Source organism: Cinclus cinclus, chromosome 1 (assembly GCF_963662255.1).
Source record: "Cinclus cinclus chromosome 1, bCinCin1.1, whole genome shotgun sequence".
Taxonomy (NCBI): domain Eukaryota; kingdom Metazoa; phylum Chordata; class Aves; order Passeriformes; family Cinclidae; genus Cinclus; species Cinclus cinclus.
Window position 1 is genome coordinate 5,900,878 of NC_085046.1, and position 16,336 is coordinate 5,917,213.

Here is a 16,336-nt window from a genome sequence, read left to right on the forward strand (position 1 = left end):
CACCCTTTTCCAGCAGCTCAGGTTTCTCTTTGTGTCTTTATATCACTAGAAAATTTAAAATAAGCAGCAGAAAAGAATGCCATGGCGTAAGAAACTGGTAAGGAAAAAAACCCTTTTTGATTCTGTTTCTTAAAATGCTGGTGTCAGAACAAAATACTCTACCACAATACAAAGAGAAAAGCAAAATAATATAGTAATATTGTAAAAAAAAAATCCAAACAAACAAAAAAAGCCCTAACACAACTTTAAAAACACCCTAAAAAAGACAGAAAGAAAATCACATCACAAGTAAAACCAGTTGTCTATAGCACAGGAAAACTGGTTTTAGACAAAATGTAGGAGTGCCATTAACTTCTGCCACAGTCAAAAATGGTAAAATCACCCAATGGGTTCACTGAAACAGTAAAATCCATAGAAGATTCAGCAGAGAAGGAAAGACCTTAAAACCAAGTTAGTTTTAGTCAAACAGTATTCAGAAGCTACACTGAAGATATCCACAACATACTCAAAACCTTTTAGATATTGTCCACTCTTAGAAGGACAAGGTTCATTAAGCTTTCCAAAATTCCATCTAGATGCCAAACTAGATGCCTAAAAGACAAATTCGACTTTGCTCTAACAGTTAGTTAGGCTTGTATTAAACTGCTTTGGCTTTATGTTAATCCCAGCCATTAGTGCAAGCCTCCTACAGAAGGATTCTCCCCTGAATTGCCAGATTTTCCATTTGTCAGTCTTCTGTACTCATAGAAGAGCTACAGTAAAGCCCACCACAACAGGCATCCAAGGCAAAAAGTCTCAGTGTGGAGAGGAACATTTTGTTTCAAGACACAAGAACTGTTCTGAAAAATAATGCCATCAGCTCCTGTACTTACATGCTGCATTTTGTAACATGTTCCAGACTTATCTATTTCCCCAAACCCATGCAATGCTAAGACGGTTGTACCTTTTGGAAGCTAAAAATCAACTCAAATCAACAAAGTACCTGCAGACAGATCATTGCTACACAAAGATCAAGCTCCTAACAAACTCAGAACTGATGTCAGTGTCACAACTTTGGGCTCCAAATGCTGTGATCATGCACCCTCAAGTTACCAAAACCACAGTGCACATTACAAAAAGCCCTATCTTACAGAACACCCATATCTGCTGCAGATGATTAATAAGCAGAAACACGATTGTTTAGCAACAGTTAGACTGAGCCAACTGATGCAAATATTCTGCTGTCATTCCTGTCACACTGGCATTATTTCAGTTTGAACCAAGTTGCTTCACGTAGAACTCAGCCATGTCCCAAGGCAGTAGGTTTTCCAAGAGCACTGACTTGACCAGGACAGACAAATTTAACAACAGAGGGTATCAAACCACCAAGAGCTGTTCCATCTGTACTGTCCTGCCTATGTATGTGCAGGGCATTAAAGAAATCTGTTGGACAGAACATTGGCGACCACCCCTTAAGAAGATTCTTAAGGGAAGGACTGTGCAGTCACCCTCCTCCATCCTGGCAACGCTCAGCAAAGCAGTCACAGACAAGTAACAAAACAGCATTTTGGAGTCACCTACAAGGCCACACCTGACACTGTACAAGACACTGTGAATTCAATACCTCAATACCAGGAGATGACATTGGCCAAAGTCTTCAACCTCCTATCGAGCAGTTGTTTACCAGCTGTGATAACCCTACTATCAAACCAAGCAGCTTCTGGACAAGGGAAGCTCTGCAGAGCTGATGCTGTCCCTCATCTGGTGCACACAGAACTGGCAGCAGCAACAGGAGCGGCTGGTAAAGGTGACTGTAAATCAGTCCTTGTCCATCAGACACGTGCACAACCTGAAGCAGCAATGTCATTCAAGTGTAAGAGAACACCTCATTGTCCCAACATTACACAGGCAGAGCAGCTGGCCAACAATGGTTTTCACTTGGAAGATAATGTCTGCAAATCATGCAGGTGCAGCACTGGGCAGGACACAATGAGCCCCAACACTTTTCCTGTAAAACTGTTCTCAGCTCCCTGCACTTTGCCAAGGCAATTACATGGAATTACTGCTATGGTAAGCATTTTCTAGGAAATCTCAGCCACTAGTTTCCATAAACAAGTTAAGGAAAATACATGTTTTGACCACATTAAAATTTTACGAAAGCTTTCTCATCAAGAAGCTCTTGCATCCCTCAAGACCCAAAGCAGAGTTTTGAAGGATGTCCTGTGTATCTTTGCTGTACTAAAACATCCCTTCCCAGACGCGCAAGGCTTAAAAATTTTTGCTTCCTGAGAAAGACAGCAAACTTTAGCTGCTAAATGAGTTATTTCATAGTCAAGACAGAGTAGGGATTTGCTCACTGTAAGGCTAAATACCAGTTAAGAATAAGACAGCTGTATTTCCTGTAGGAGTAGGAAAACAGGAGTGTTTGGACACAGTGAGCACTGGGCTGACATGAACCCCTGGCAATACTTGCACAAGATAAAGACTCATGTGTGGATCACAGGAACAGCCTTCACTGAAGACAACAAAACTTCCAACAACTTCTCTTGCACTGCTCAATGAAGTTTTATATTTTTAATTACATATCATTTTATACATAATTTTAATCTTTAAAATGTGAGGATGGAAGTTTCCAGGATAAAAAAAAAATAAACATGCATGGTGTTCCAATACAGCCAACTAGAAGGCAAAGGAAAAGGGTGCCTAAGACAATGTAGCACTCAATCATGATTTCTTGCATAAATTAATAAAGCTGCACATCTGAATACTCCAGACACATTGTTCTTTAACAGCTTTAGGAAGTACATCATAGGAAAGATTGTACGAAATCTATTAATAGCTATTATCATCTCTGCTTAAAAACTTCTTACTATATTCACTCAGGATTCTAAACTATGGAAAATTTAATACAAAACATCTCCTTATCACTATCACCATGTTCCCTGGTATCTCAAAGCACATCTTGTGGGCAAAATACCACTTCTATGTGCCAGAGAGCATCAGCCTTAACAATCACATAATGAATGTTTATTAGGAATTAACTGCAGTTGCAAAACAACGGCTTAACTTTACCACCTCCTAACCCAAGGACTTGATCCTTCAGTCTTAAGAAGGAAACAAAACACAACCAGCCTATTAACATGCATTTTATTACAAGCTTCTTTTAATTATTTTTGGCCCCAGAGTGACATCTGTCTCCATACCTTGATTCAGATATTCACTTGACAGCGGGACACTGGCAGGCGGGAAGAGCTTAAGAAACTTCCTTTAATAAAACACAGTAAGAAAACTCACAGAGCAGGGAAGGAATGACCCCAGACACAACAGCACTGAAGAAGAGATGCAATTACTGGTGAAAGCCTATTCAGGACACTGCCAAAAAGGAGCAGGTAACAAAAGAGATGCATGATTCAGGGAGAGTGAGATGAAGGCCAGAGCACTACTAGGAGAGATTCCACTCTAATTCAAACTGTTAACCCAATGTCTAAATGCTGCTTTGTGCAACAATCCAGAGAAGTAGAGCACTCAAGAGGGAGCACATCGATCCCATGATGCTGATGCTACAACTGCTGCACACGCTCTGCAGAATTCCCTTTTTCCAGACTAGGAATTGAGCACAGACACAGCAGAACCCTGCAATTAAATTAACTCAGTCTGCAGGAAACACCTACAAAAGGGGTTTGCAGATAGTACGGAAAAGTATTTACTTCTGCTTTCAGCAGCTACTGCTTCATGACTCAAGGTGGGCAGAAGAAAGAGAGTAACACGGATGAGAAACAGCATTGCAACAAAACTGGTTTCCAAAATAACATGCTAAAACTATACCCACTGAATCAATACACCTGACTGGCATCCATTTGCTACTGTAACCTATTTTCTCCTCTCAGAGCACATGTAGATGTTGGTACACAACCATTTATGGAATTCCAGCTTAACAAAATAAAGCTTGTAGGTGTAAATCATTAACTAAAGTCCTTTTTCATCTTAGATCTTCGGAATGATTTCTCCTCGTCCTTTTCCAAGCTCATCATATCATTCATAAAAGAAAACCCAGAACCACTCTTGATACTCGTCAGAAGTAGAAATAATCTACTACAGAAACATTATTGTACATACACTAAAGCTGAAGAAGAAAATCCATAATGTGTATGAAGATAGCCAGTTTTTGATCATGTATTATATTCATGAGAGGCCCCTCAACACTCTGTATTTCAGGCTACAATGAAAAACTCCACACCCATCAACAGGTAGCTCTCTCCCTTTTTGAGGAAATGTAGGTAGATCACTCCTATCCAAGGAAAACTGAGCAGGTTGAGTTCATTACTCAAAGTGTTCTGGTTATTTTTAAGCTGAGCACTCTTCAGTTAAAAAGAGACTCTGGACTTCTTACACGGGAGTTCTTCCTTTCCTGCTGTTACTGCTGCTTGGATAAAGGTCCTTTAGGGATGCCTGAATAAAATAAATATCCCTGGCCTATCCAGTCCTTCTCCTCTAAGCCTAGAGCCTATTTCAGCCATGGTGCACTGGTGCTGTTTAACATCACCTCTCTCACATTTAGACTTACAAATCACCAAAGCAACATTATAAAGCCAGTCCTAGACAGAATCAGTGATCCACCAGTAAGAAGTTACACTGATCTTAAGAGAGTTCAGCCAAATAGATGAGTATGTTTCAAGCTAAACACATGACCAGCACTTCCCTCTGCAACAATAGCATCCTATCTAACATTGTCCATGCTAATTAGGTACAAAATAGTTTATATACTTTTTTTTTTACATAATGAAAATTAAAATTACTCTTCAGTTGACACCACTGTTTTATTTAGAAGTCACACCATCAGGCCAGACTCTGCATATTTCAATACAGTACTACATAGATCATAAATCTTTCTAATATCATTTTTTTCAATCCATCCTCTTAATTAGAATCCAAATTAAACTAATACCTTCTGTGCTTTCACATTCTCATTTGTGTAACCTTTGAGGAAAGGGACTAACAAATCCACTGCACATACTGGATGGCATTCAGCACACACATTGAGCCTCATTTTTCAGCTCTTTTTATTAAGCTCCCTGTTTCAACAGAACTGCAGCTTAATTTGATACACAAGATAGTTAGCAGCTGTTGATGGATACAGAACTGGAAAGCTCACAAAAGCAAGTACTCGAAAGCAGAGGCAGTCAGGAAAGCAGTTCCAAAACAAGTTTCAAATTTCTCATTCAACTCACAATTTTAAGTGTCAGCAGAGGAACAAAGTTTGACAAAAGATCACCAGTTACAGTTTGGCTACAGCCACTTAATGAAACCTTATCAAGATTTCAGAGGTGTTTCTCAACTTCTGAGCACTTGCCATCCAACAACAAAGTGAACATCTCAGATGCCTTTTACTCTCCCACCCCCAATATTAGCACAAATACAACGATAGCAACCAGTGCAAAAATTTAGGTCATAAAACAGGTACTGCAACTAAGCTGCTGCATTTCCAGCTGCATCTCAATTTTCTGTGATTCTCTTCCTCTGGGCCCTCTCACACAGAAGCACTCTGGGCAGCAGGTTTTGGCCTGACTCTCACACTCCAACTTTTACTCACACCCTAGGTTCTGAATACAGCATTCTACACCCTTTATGTTTGGCTTTAAAATAAGGCCTAAAGCCAGGTTCTCCTTTAGTCAGCAAGGCTAATAAGGTGACTGCTTCCTTTCAAAACCCACGCCCTACTTTAAACAAGCCAGAGCTTTGCTATTAGACATGATCTTTTGACAGGCCCTTGATCTGCTCTCACCTACCCAGTGTGAGCATCCACAAAGCCTGAAATTTAGGGCTAAAAGAGAGACAAAGCAAAACAGAAGTTTGAAAATCAGAAAAAAATTTTAAACTGCTAAATTTTCTGAAGAATTCAGATTATTTTATTGCAGGGTTTTAGAAGACACAGAGATCTTCACACTTATCAAGTGTCTCCACTTAACTCCGTGTTACACTTTCAAAAGTGCAAAGGTGTTTCAAAACTGAAGGTTTGTTGTTTCAGATTTTTTTTAACCTAGAGATCCTTTTCATACACCTACATTTGTAAGGTATTTAGGATAGATTTTTAAATGGCTTAGCTATTAATGATTCAGCAGGTTTTAGGAACCTGTATCTCACAGTAGCAAGCTTTATGTAACAATAAATAGGTAAATCGGTAACTTTCTACCTCTCCATAAGCATAACATGAATGCCTAACTAAAAATAGTTAGAGTGAGAAAAAAAACCCCCTACAAATTAGCAACAGATCCCCTGCACCAAATAACCAAATACTCATACCTAAGCATGTTCAAGATGCACAAAGGCACAAGCATTTCATTGCATTTCAAACTCTGTCTGGACTAAAAAAAAAAAAAAGAAAAGAAAAAAAAAGGTAGCTCAAATAATGCAATTGTTAAGAACTTCCTTTTCTCACACACAGAGTAAAATAAAAGGTGTTACTTTTCCAGACCAGTCCCACAACTGTAGGCAGCATGCTAGTAACCAAGAAGCTGCTTTATTAGCATACCAGCTTAGATATATATCTTCTCACAGAATGACTCACCCTGCTATTTTCAAAGTTTTCCTTAAATATTTGTCCTAGATTTTACAATAGGAGTTACCAACTACAGAAAAACACATCCCATGAAGTCTTAGCCACTTCACAATGCTGAGCATAGAGATTAAGCCATGCGTCCACATTCGCATCCACTAAGCTAATCCTTTCTGAAAATGAAAGCTCAAGATATTCAGCACGGATATTTCAGAGGTGAAGTGGCTGCTTGGTGCACGTTGGAGGAAAAAATAGGAAAAAAAAACCAACAACATGCTTTCCCATAACACGGTTTAGTGCCTGCAAGAGGGAAAAACTTGCCAGGAGCTGCCCTGTGAAAGCACAGCACACTCTGTCAGAACTGCAGCTCTTCAGAGCACAGCAAAGAACAACCACAGAGCGAGCCACATAAGGAAAATTCAGTGTACAGCTGCCGCTTTGAACAGATGTATGTGCTGCCATAAGGAGTGGAAGCTTTAGTTGAAAGAGCTTTCCATCACTGCTCACAAAGTCTATATTTGGTATCGCAGACGTATTGGAGGAGAACGGGTGTTTCACGGGCAGGAGGAGGGGGTGCCATGAAGGCTGCGCTCCCCCGGAGCGGGACCCGGCCGGCGGCACCGGGACAAAAAAGCACGGCAGCGGGAACGGCACCGGGACAAAAAAGCACGGCAGAAGGAACGGGCTGGCTCCGCGGCCGGCGAGGTTACGACCCGCCCCGCAAGGACACGGCCCGGGCACGGCGCATCCCCGCTCCCGGCCGGGGATCCCCGCTCCCGTGCCCCCGCCCGGACCCCGCCGGCCGCGTGGGTGTCCCCGGCCCCCCGCTGCTGCCGTGGATTTTTACCTTCATCTTCGAGCTCTAGTTTCTCCAGCATCCCTTCGGAGGCGGCCGGGAGCTGCAAGGGAGCCGGAGCCGCTGCCGCCGCCTGCGGGAGGGAAGAGAGAAGGAGATGAGCATCCAGGCGCGGACTCACCGGCCCCGCGGCGGCACCGGGCGGGGAGCGGCGGCGCGGAGCGGGCGGAGGGAGGGAGGGAAGGCGGGACGGCGGCAGCTGCCCCTCGGCCTCCGCACACGCTGCCGCTCGCACACACCGCGGGGGGGAGGAACCGGAGGGGAGGAACCGAGGCTCGCCCTCCCCCAGCCCGTGGAGCCCCGAGCTCCCCCCGGGCTCCCCGGCCGTGCCTCCTGCGGGCGCCGCCTCTTCCCCGCTCGGCGGGAGCGGCTCCCCGGGCGCCCGTTCGCAGGACGGCGCTTCCCGCCACGCCTCGCCGCTCCCCCCTCCCCCCGACGGAGCGGTTGGTACGTTCCGTTTTGCTGCAGTCGAGCCCGTTGGTCAGCGGCGGGAGGGAGAGGGAGCTACCACTTCCGCGCGGAAAAGGGAGGAGTAGGAGGGGGAGGCTTAGTGCGCTGAGAGCTGTGCCGGGGCAGCCGCGTCTCTCAACGAGTTCCGCAGCCTCGGTTGTTCTCTGGGCTGCCCTGGGCTAGAGCGGTGCGGCTGAAGGCGAACCGGGGGAAACCCTTTATTCCCCCCGCCAGTGGGGGTTGGTACACTCCCGCGCGTTCACCTGCGAGGCAGCGGCGGGGAAACGGACGGTTCCACTTTTCCCGGGGGGGTGTAAATTGAGGGGGTTTCCCCTATGTGTGACGGGAGCTCCCGCAGTGCGCCGAGCCGCTGTCCCGGCCTCGGGGTGCCCTTTATGCCGGGATACCCGCTCTATCCTGGGTACCGCCATGCCGCGGTGCCCTCTATCCCGAGGTGTCCTCTGTCGGGATGCCCGCTCTATATCGGGATACCGGGGTGCCCTCTATCCCGGGGTGTTCCCTATGTCGGGATACCCGCTCTGTCCCGAGGTGCCCTCCATGCCGGGGTACCCCTCTGGGCACGGGCGCTCTCGTTTCCGTGTACAAGAATTCCAGGTGAAGTTACAATTCAGGATCAGCCCGAACGTCGGCGTGTCCCGGGGAAGCGGCGTGGCTCTGCCCTGCCGAAGCCCCGGGAGCAGCGACTGAAGGACGGGGCTCACACCACGGCAGGCTCCAGTTTACGAGGGATGGGATTTACAAATCTGCATCGGAGCCCCGAAGCCAGGCTACAGCAGAAGCGAGGGAAATAAGGAAATGTTCGAAATAGATTCGTCATTTGCATTTATTTTGACAGCGAGGTGTGGTAAGCTTTAGCTGTGCTTCCTTAACTGTAGTGAGCAGGTCCCCACTGGCTGCTTAAAAAGCTCAGCAGGACCAGTTCAGACACGGATGCTGCAGAAGGGGATAAACAGATTATTTCTTTGGCAATGGCAGCAAATCCTGTGGGCAGACACACATGGATGGTGCTCCAAAGGAGTCACGGGAGTCATCAAGGAACATTTTAAACCTACTGGTCCCAAGGGGAAGCTCAGGCTTCAAAAGTTCAGCAAGCCCTTCAAGGAGGGAAGGTTGATTAGACCTAGCATAGCACAACAATGTGCAGAAAAGGTAGGGAAATATGAAATATAATGAGAATAAGACTATGATGGGAGGAGAGAGCCAAAATTTATAGGAAGACAGAAAGCTGTCTTGTAATTTCTCAAGTCCAGCGAAACTTCAAGGAAACAAACTGCTGGTGGCAGCTTTTTTTCTTTTCCCAAGCTACCTCTTTCTAAGGACACTGTTAAGGATATATGAGGAAGTTAACAATAGCCAGTTCTTCTTTACTATAAAGATCCTTTTAAAAGAAAACTCTAAAATATTTCGTTCATAGGTGTATTTTTAAGACACTTATAGGATTACAGTAAATGTTCTAACTGACCAGTCACACAAGATACCAAAGCAGTTTATGTTAATTTGTAATATTTTCAGCCTACTAATCAAAATTATTTGGAAGCTTTTAATTACTTCTGGGAGCTAGCTACAAAAGCTCTAAATTATTTATCTTCCTTATCACGTACCTTGATACTGATAAGAGTTTTAAACACATTTTCTTAATCAAAGGAAGAGAAGAAGATGGCATATCTGATTGGAAATAACTGCCATGATTTTGTTTCTTTTTATTTTAATTTACTCCCCATAATTATCTAGTAAGCACCGGCCATGAGGAAATACAACTCCGAGGTTGTTTGTATCTGGAAGTGACACTGAGACTTGAGAGGTGTGCATTGAATTTCACTGCTACAGAACATGGTATGTTTATAAGAAGTCATTTACACCTATTTTGTGCTACACTATGCTGCAAACCTCAGAGCTCACTGCAAGATCAGGGTTTTACAGTGACAGAACCTACATCCAAATCAAGAATACTATGAGAAAGTCAGGGTAATAAAAAGGCAGTAATGTAATATACAACAGAGATTTGTAATGGAAACGTACCATCCACACTGCTCAAAAAAGAAACCCAAAGGAAATGGAGAACTAAAGGCTGAAACCCCATCCTTCAATATGCCTGCAGTCTCACGATTTGTTTAAACCTATTTTGGAGAAAGCTGCTGATCACGGTGTTCCTTTTGCTCTCCGCTTTGCATTCTGGCTCCTTTTGGCTTGTAGGCAACACAGTGAGTCAGAACAGGAAACTGATGCAGCTGAAAACCAAAGGGACTAAAAGAAAAGATTGGGTTTTATCCAGATCAGCTCCTGATCCAACTCACTGTTTAGTTGTATCAGCACTGGCACACGAATTGTTCAGGGCAGGAGTGACAGTGGGACCACACTTTCTGGGAACAACCCACTCTTAAGTCAGCCTAAATCATGGTCAAAACACTGTCCAGTTAATTGTGGACATGATTAGGCAAATTGAAAGACATTTATAACAGTATTGTCTCTGTACAAACTCCTCCTGTCATTTTACAGAAGGATTACTGGTTAAAGATAAAGAAAAAATATTTCTTGAAAAGGAGCTGTAATTTCCAATAGGGTGATATTAAATCTTGTCACGTTTCCTACCTGGTTTTTGTGACTACTTTTTCTACTGCTACAGAAGGTTTCCCTTAATGGTAACCAAGGGATTTATTCAAGTAATGCTTCAAAAGTTTGCTATCAGAGTGTGTCAGGTAACCCAATTTAACTGTTTGAGACACCCACTGTGACAGGACAGTACACACTTGTATCCTAAATATTGCCAGGCTACATAAATGCTGGAGAGAAACGTTTAGAAGACCCAAAACTGCCTGAATACATTTCTTCTTTGCTGCATTTTAACAGGAACATTATTTATGCCCAAAAACATGGACCTACAACAGAACCTTAATACAGCAGTGCCATCAATCTTTGGAGACAAAAAGTAAAACAATTCATGGTTGATACACCAGCAAAAGTCACAAAAGTTAGATGTAAACAAAAGAGATTCTAGGATTTCTGGGAAGGCTGGAATGTAAATGTTAAGAGGTAACGGCTTACTTTGGCTGTTTTCTTTAGTTTCCTAGGCTAAAGGGAGTGAGGAGTGACTAATACTCCATGGAAGTAAAATCAGTCCTGTAAATTATAAATTCACTTAAAATGAATACCTTAAATCTTATCTGATAATCTCTGTTTCTTTTTTTTCTGATAATCTAGGAGTCCTTTCAGTCCTGTGCCCTACTGAAGGAATCCCATCTTTTTCATAAGAACATACTAAGTATTTAAGTCATAGGGATAGTTCAGGGATGTAAACTACAATTCAGCAGAAGATGATTTTTGATACAGTTTCCTGCCATCTTGCTTTACACTCTTTGATGTAAGCTTGATTCCAGGATGTGTAAGAGAACAACTGCCCCCATTTTAAGCAGCTATAGGAAAGAAGGCTCATCAGCAGCAGTTAAGATTTCTTTATCTAATTGGAAGGGTTTAAGAGAATGTTCCACAGAGGTCTGTGTTCTGTCCAACATCATTCAGTGTTTCCACTGATGACTTGATGAAGAAATAATGAATAACCTGACCACATTTTTGAATGACTCAAAGTGACTCAATGCTAAAAAAAGCTGCTCTTTTAGGGACAGCCCTAGAACTTAAAATAATTTTAAGAATTTCTGCAGTGCTTTGAAAAGCAGGATGCACTTTGATATGGGTTAGTAGAGTGTGTTATACAATAATCAAATGCAAAAATAAAATGGGAAAGGATTGATTTCCAGCAGTCACTCAAGGAAAAAACCTGTGAGTGAAACTAAATGTGAGACTACAATGTCAGTTTCTTGGAAATTAAAAAAAAAAATCACACTATTTACAAATGTGTTATAGGTAAGACATGGAGCATCTGTGCTACACACTCCCTGGTTAGATGCCAGCTGGGATATGCATTCAGTTTTAGGGATTAAATGCAAGAATGAACTAAAAGAGTCTTAAAAAAAGGAGTAACAATGATCTACATGTTCAGGAAACATGACCTGTAAAGAAGAACTTGAAAACTTTCCAGTTTCTTTATCTCCAAAGGGGGGAAAAAAACCCCCAAAAAAAACCCACACAGAAACAACAACCCCTCTCCAAAAACCCAAGCCAAAACAAAAAAAAAACAAACAAACAAACCAACCCTCCAAAAAAACCCAACACCAGAAGAAGAAGACTGAAGGAAAATACCTCAACAGTCTCTAATGTGTTTTTGCAAGAAGAAAAGTGATTAACTATCTTCTGGGTCCACTGGTTATGGGATGAGAAGTTATCTACTTAGCCTTTAGTAAAGAATTCTTAGGTTGGACTTCAGGAGAACTTTCTGAGGGCAACAGAAGTGAAGCACCAGCACATTTTGCTGAAAAAAACCCCTAAAATCTCCATCACAGGAAGCTTTTAGCAAAGGATTAAAAAAAAAAAAATCCCATTTGTTCATTATTACTTCCATCTAGTTGATTGTGTTGATGGGGGAAAATTAATTTTTAATGTCCCTTCCAGACATTGTTTTTTGTTTCTATTTTTGTCCAACCTTTAGAAAAGTATATATAGTCTTAGCATGGTAATTTAATGAGAATTCTTTGTATGTATGTTATGTACAACACCCAGTTTACTAACCATCTATACAAATGCAAATTTTCTTTTCCCTCTCTCTTCAAACAAGTAGCCTTAGTTCTGAAATAGAAATATTCTAAAACAAATATTGTTTGAGTAATAGTAAAGATTACATATTAGTCTTTGATGACTGGGTAGGAATAGAAAGAACAACCTAAAAAAAGAAATCCTGCTGCAAATCACAAGTCTATGTGGAGCAGACTTACTCAGGCATTGCAACAAAAATGTTACCTGTGCTTTATTTAGAAATAGGCATTTCCAGGTAGATTCAAGGCTGCCTTTCTCTTTCCTGATGGCTTAATATGGATATGCTGGGGTGCCACCTGCACAGCTCAGCAGTAAAACTGGATGCCCTTCCAAGCACTTTAGGGGAAAAAAAAAAAAAAAAAAAAAAAAAAAAAAAAGAAAAAAAGAAAAGAAAAAAAACCCCAAACACCGCTACTTACCTTATAAAATCTAATGGATTGAAGAGCAACAGAAGGAATTCCCATCTAAATGCAAATCAAAGCAAAGCCATTTTGAATGCAACAGTAAACTAGGAATGGTAATTTTCCCACTGTTTGCTACTGCTCTGTACTACAATTACAGTTCTACACAACTAAAGCAGTTAACAACTCTTCTCCTGATGAGCTGTCAAAGAACAACTTACAGTTTGTCCCAAATGTATGTTATAAATACGTTTATTCTCTTGCAACCTGTGCAAAATTAATTTAAAACACTTCTTGCTTATTGTTTAAGTAGCCTGGTTTGTGGAGTGAAAAAGGACAAGTTACTGGGGAAAAAACAAAAAGGTTTCATCAGCTGGTTAAACTGTAAATTAAACTCCTACTTGCTTTTTTCTAGAGTGTGGTAACTGATACTGGTGGGTTTAGGACAGCTGAGAACATTTGAATCAGCGAGGCTGAGGTCAGGATCCCAGCTTGGATCCCTTCTGTATTTGAAAATGCCACCTGTGTGGTGCAGAGGGTGGCAGGGTGGCAGTCCCTGAACCTCTCAGGTGTTTGAGGACACATCTCTGGTCTGACTGAGCGCTCACCTCAAAATCCTCGTGGTGACCAGAGCAGCTGAGTAGGAACTCTTGTTTCTACCATTTATTCTAAGGAAACTCTGCTCCAAGCACCAAACAAACCAGTAAGGAAGGGGATGCCTCATACAAAATACTGGATTAGAGGTTTTTTCCCCATATCCAGAAGGAATGCAATGAACATTGCTTTAGTCTTAAAAGGCTTTTGAAATATCAAATGCTATAACCACGTCTGTGTGTAGCATGTGTAAATGAAGGTGGTGGCAGCTCAGATTTTACAATTTGTTTAGAACAGAGTAACCAAGCCCCATAAACAAGCTTGGCACTGACAGTGTTCCCCACTGGATCCTTACTGAACTTCCTTTGATCTAACACCAGAAACAAAGAACCTGCTCTACACACAGTGTCCTCCAGCACCTCAGTTTAAGGCAAAGAAAAGTAGTCCCAGAGAGAGTTAAGCACTCCTGAAAAATAAACTTCAAAGCAAGTAAAATATGAAGGAATATACTAGATCCCAAGCTAAACTCCTAGAGAGAAATCAAGGAGGCTCCTCTCCTCTCCTTGTGAAAAGAGACAGGATTTGTTTACATAACCTCTAATCTGTAGCTGTGTCTGATCCTGTATCACTCTGCTACTCAGATAAGGTGGAGTTTAGAGTCAAGAATTATCAGAGGCACTCTCTAGACAAGACCTTGTGGCCAACATTCCTTCCTCAGATTACTCATGTTGAGGATAGGTGGAGTTCAAATCAAAATTATCAGTGTGACACGTTAGTAATCAAACAGCCCAACAATTCAAATTCTGTCCTTTTGAACACGGCTTTCAAAGAAGTCAAGTGAGGAACTAACCTTAGTTTGTTATGAATACAGATGTTACAAGTGTTCTACCTGACTGCAAACACTGGGATGCCACTTAGTTTTTTTAATCTCTTCCAGATTTTTTAAGTGTTCTTGTCTTCAGTATTTGTTACTGCATATGATCAAAAATACGTACTTCAGCTGTTTTTACACATATGCTTGAGTGCTCCTTAGGTTCTTTGAAATAGGACCAACCTCCCATCACATTCAGGGGCTCAGCAAAGAGCAAGGGGGAATTACTGCTGGAGAGAGCTGCAGCAGTCAGGTACTAAGCATAATTATAGTAGATATTTTCTTGTGAAAAATGTACATTAAAAAAGTAGCAAACAGAACAGATTAAGATACTACTAATGGAAAAACACAGGTAAGCATTCACTAATTTAAAGTGAATGGGAAAGAAGAAAGTGAGCCCACATCGATGTGTGTCTTCATTTGCTGGCATTGAACACAGAATTATTCATGTTAGTTAAAGTTATGCACTTAAGTACTTTAGCTGGATTGAGGCCAGAGTACTGATGAGTAATCTACAGAACTGAGGCCACTGAGAATAACAAATGAAAAAAAATACTCAGAGCCAAATCTGATCTAAATAAACACATTTACTATCTACCATTTTGCTTTCTTCATCTTGGTGTTATATTTCAAAGCTCAGTCACGAGTAGTGACTTCACTATGCAAACACTTATTATACCAGCTTTCAGTGATATTTTTTAAACTTAAAATGGAACATGTTCCCCCTAAAAAAGCCTGAAATTAGTTGATACTACACTTGAGGCTTGAGTAAACATCATAAAATTATAGTAACCTAATTGTAGTCTGTCATCAAAATGTAATTTTAGAATCACAGAATGGTTTGGGTTGAAAGGGATCTTAAAGGCCATTTTGTTCCAAGCCCCTGCCCTGGTCAGGGACACCTTCCACTAGACCAGGTTGGCTCAGAGCCCCATCCAACTTGATCTTGAACACTTTCAGAGATGGAGAGTCCACAGCTTCAAGGCCAGTGCCTCACCCTTACAATAAAAAATTCCTTCCTAAAATCTATTATAAACCTTCCCTCCTTTAGCTCAAGACCATTTCCCCCTGTCCAATCACTACATGCCATTGTGAAGAGTCTCTCCAGCACTTGAAGGTGCTCTGAGGTCTCCCTGAAGCTCTCTCCTCTCCACCCTGAGCAGCCCCAGCTCTGCCAGCCTGTCCTTTTCATGACCATCAGCAGTTCTGAAAGGCTGGAGTCAGATCTGTTGAACCTGGACATCAGATGTAGGTCAGAGTTACAAAGGTGGTTTTCTGGGAAATACAGACAACCTTCAGCTCACAGCTTAGTCACCCACAGCCTCAATAAAACCAAGAAATTTGCATGTACCTGGGCTGAAGAAATAACTCCCTGCTGTGCCACAAGGTGCAGGTAACTGCAGCTAAACAGAAAATGAGCAGCTTCTACAGGTGGCCACTTTGTGCAGTGCTCATCACCCTGAGGATCCCAGGAAGGCTTTTAGAAACTCTCTCAAAGAGGCAGGCGAAGATAATAATGTATTTTTTCAGTGCAGTCCTAGCAGGACTTTGAACACTGAGGAGAACTTCCTTGTAGCACTCAGGGCTTGTGTGTTTGCCTTAGATTTCAAGCCCACCCCAGATCTGACAAACTCGAGGCATGAGTGCTATCAGGGGCCCCATTAAGGCTTGTGGTGCCTGTTATCTCACTGTAGCTGCTATTATGCACAAACAAACCAATAGATTAATAACCTTCCTCCAACACAGAGATTTCGGTTGACCTGTAATCTCCAAGTAAATTAATTTTTGACTAAAAGCTCTTTTTCAGATGACACTGAATGTGCATAGCTTGAGGAACCTAACCCTCTTCCTGAATTCATTCCAGATCTACTGCTGATCACTCCAGGCCTTATTTTTGTGTGCTGCTGCTTCTTCTTTTTTTTTTTTTAATTGTCATGCACAAAAGAAATCTGCAATGACAGCAACAT

General features: G+C 42.1%; 1 protein-coding gene across 6 annotated transcripts in view; it reads right to left on the bottom strand.

The window, feature by feature from the left end:
• The window catches only part of PRKAG2 (protein kinase AMP-activated non-catalytic subunit gamma 2), a 156,529-nt gene that overhangs the window by 38,464 nt on the left and 101,729 nt on the right, over window positions 1–16,336 (bottom strand). For 3 of the 6 annotated variants that reach the window (XM_062506189.1, XM_062506197.1, XM_062506220.1), the window contains one exon: window positions 7,380–7,461. The exons of 1 other annotated variant lie outside the window; for it this stretch is intronic. In XM_062506189.1, the coding sequence (XP_062362173.1) occupies window positions 7,380–7,461 (82 nt within the window). The remainder of the gene's footprint in view (window positions 1–7,379; window positions 7,462–16,336) is intronic. 2 more of the 6 variants (XM_062506203.1, XM_062506212.1) reach the window with 1 other exon arrangement.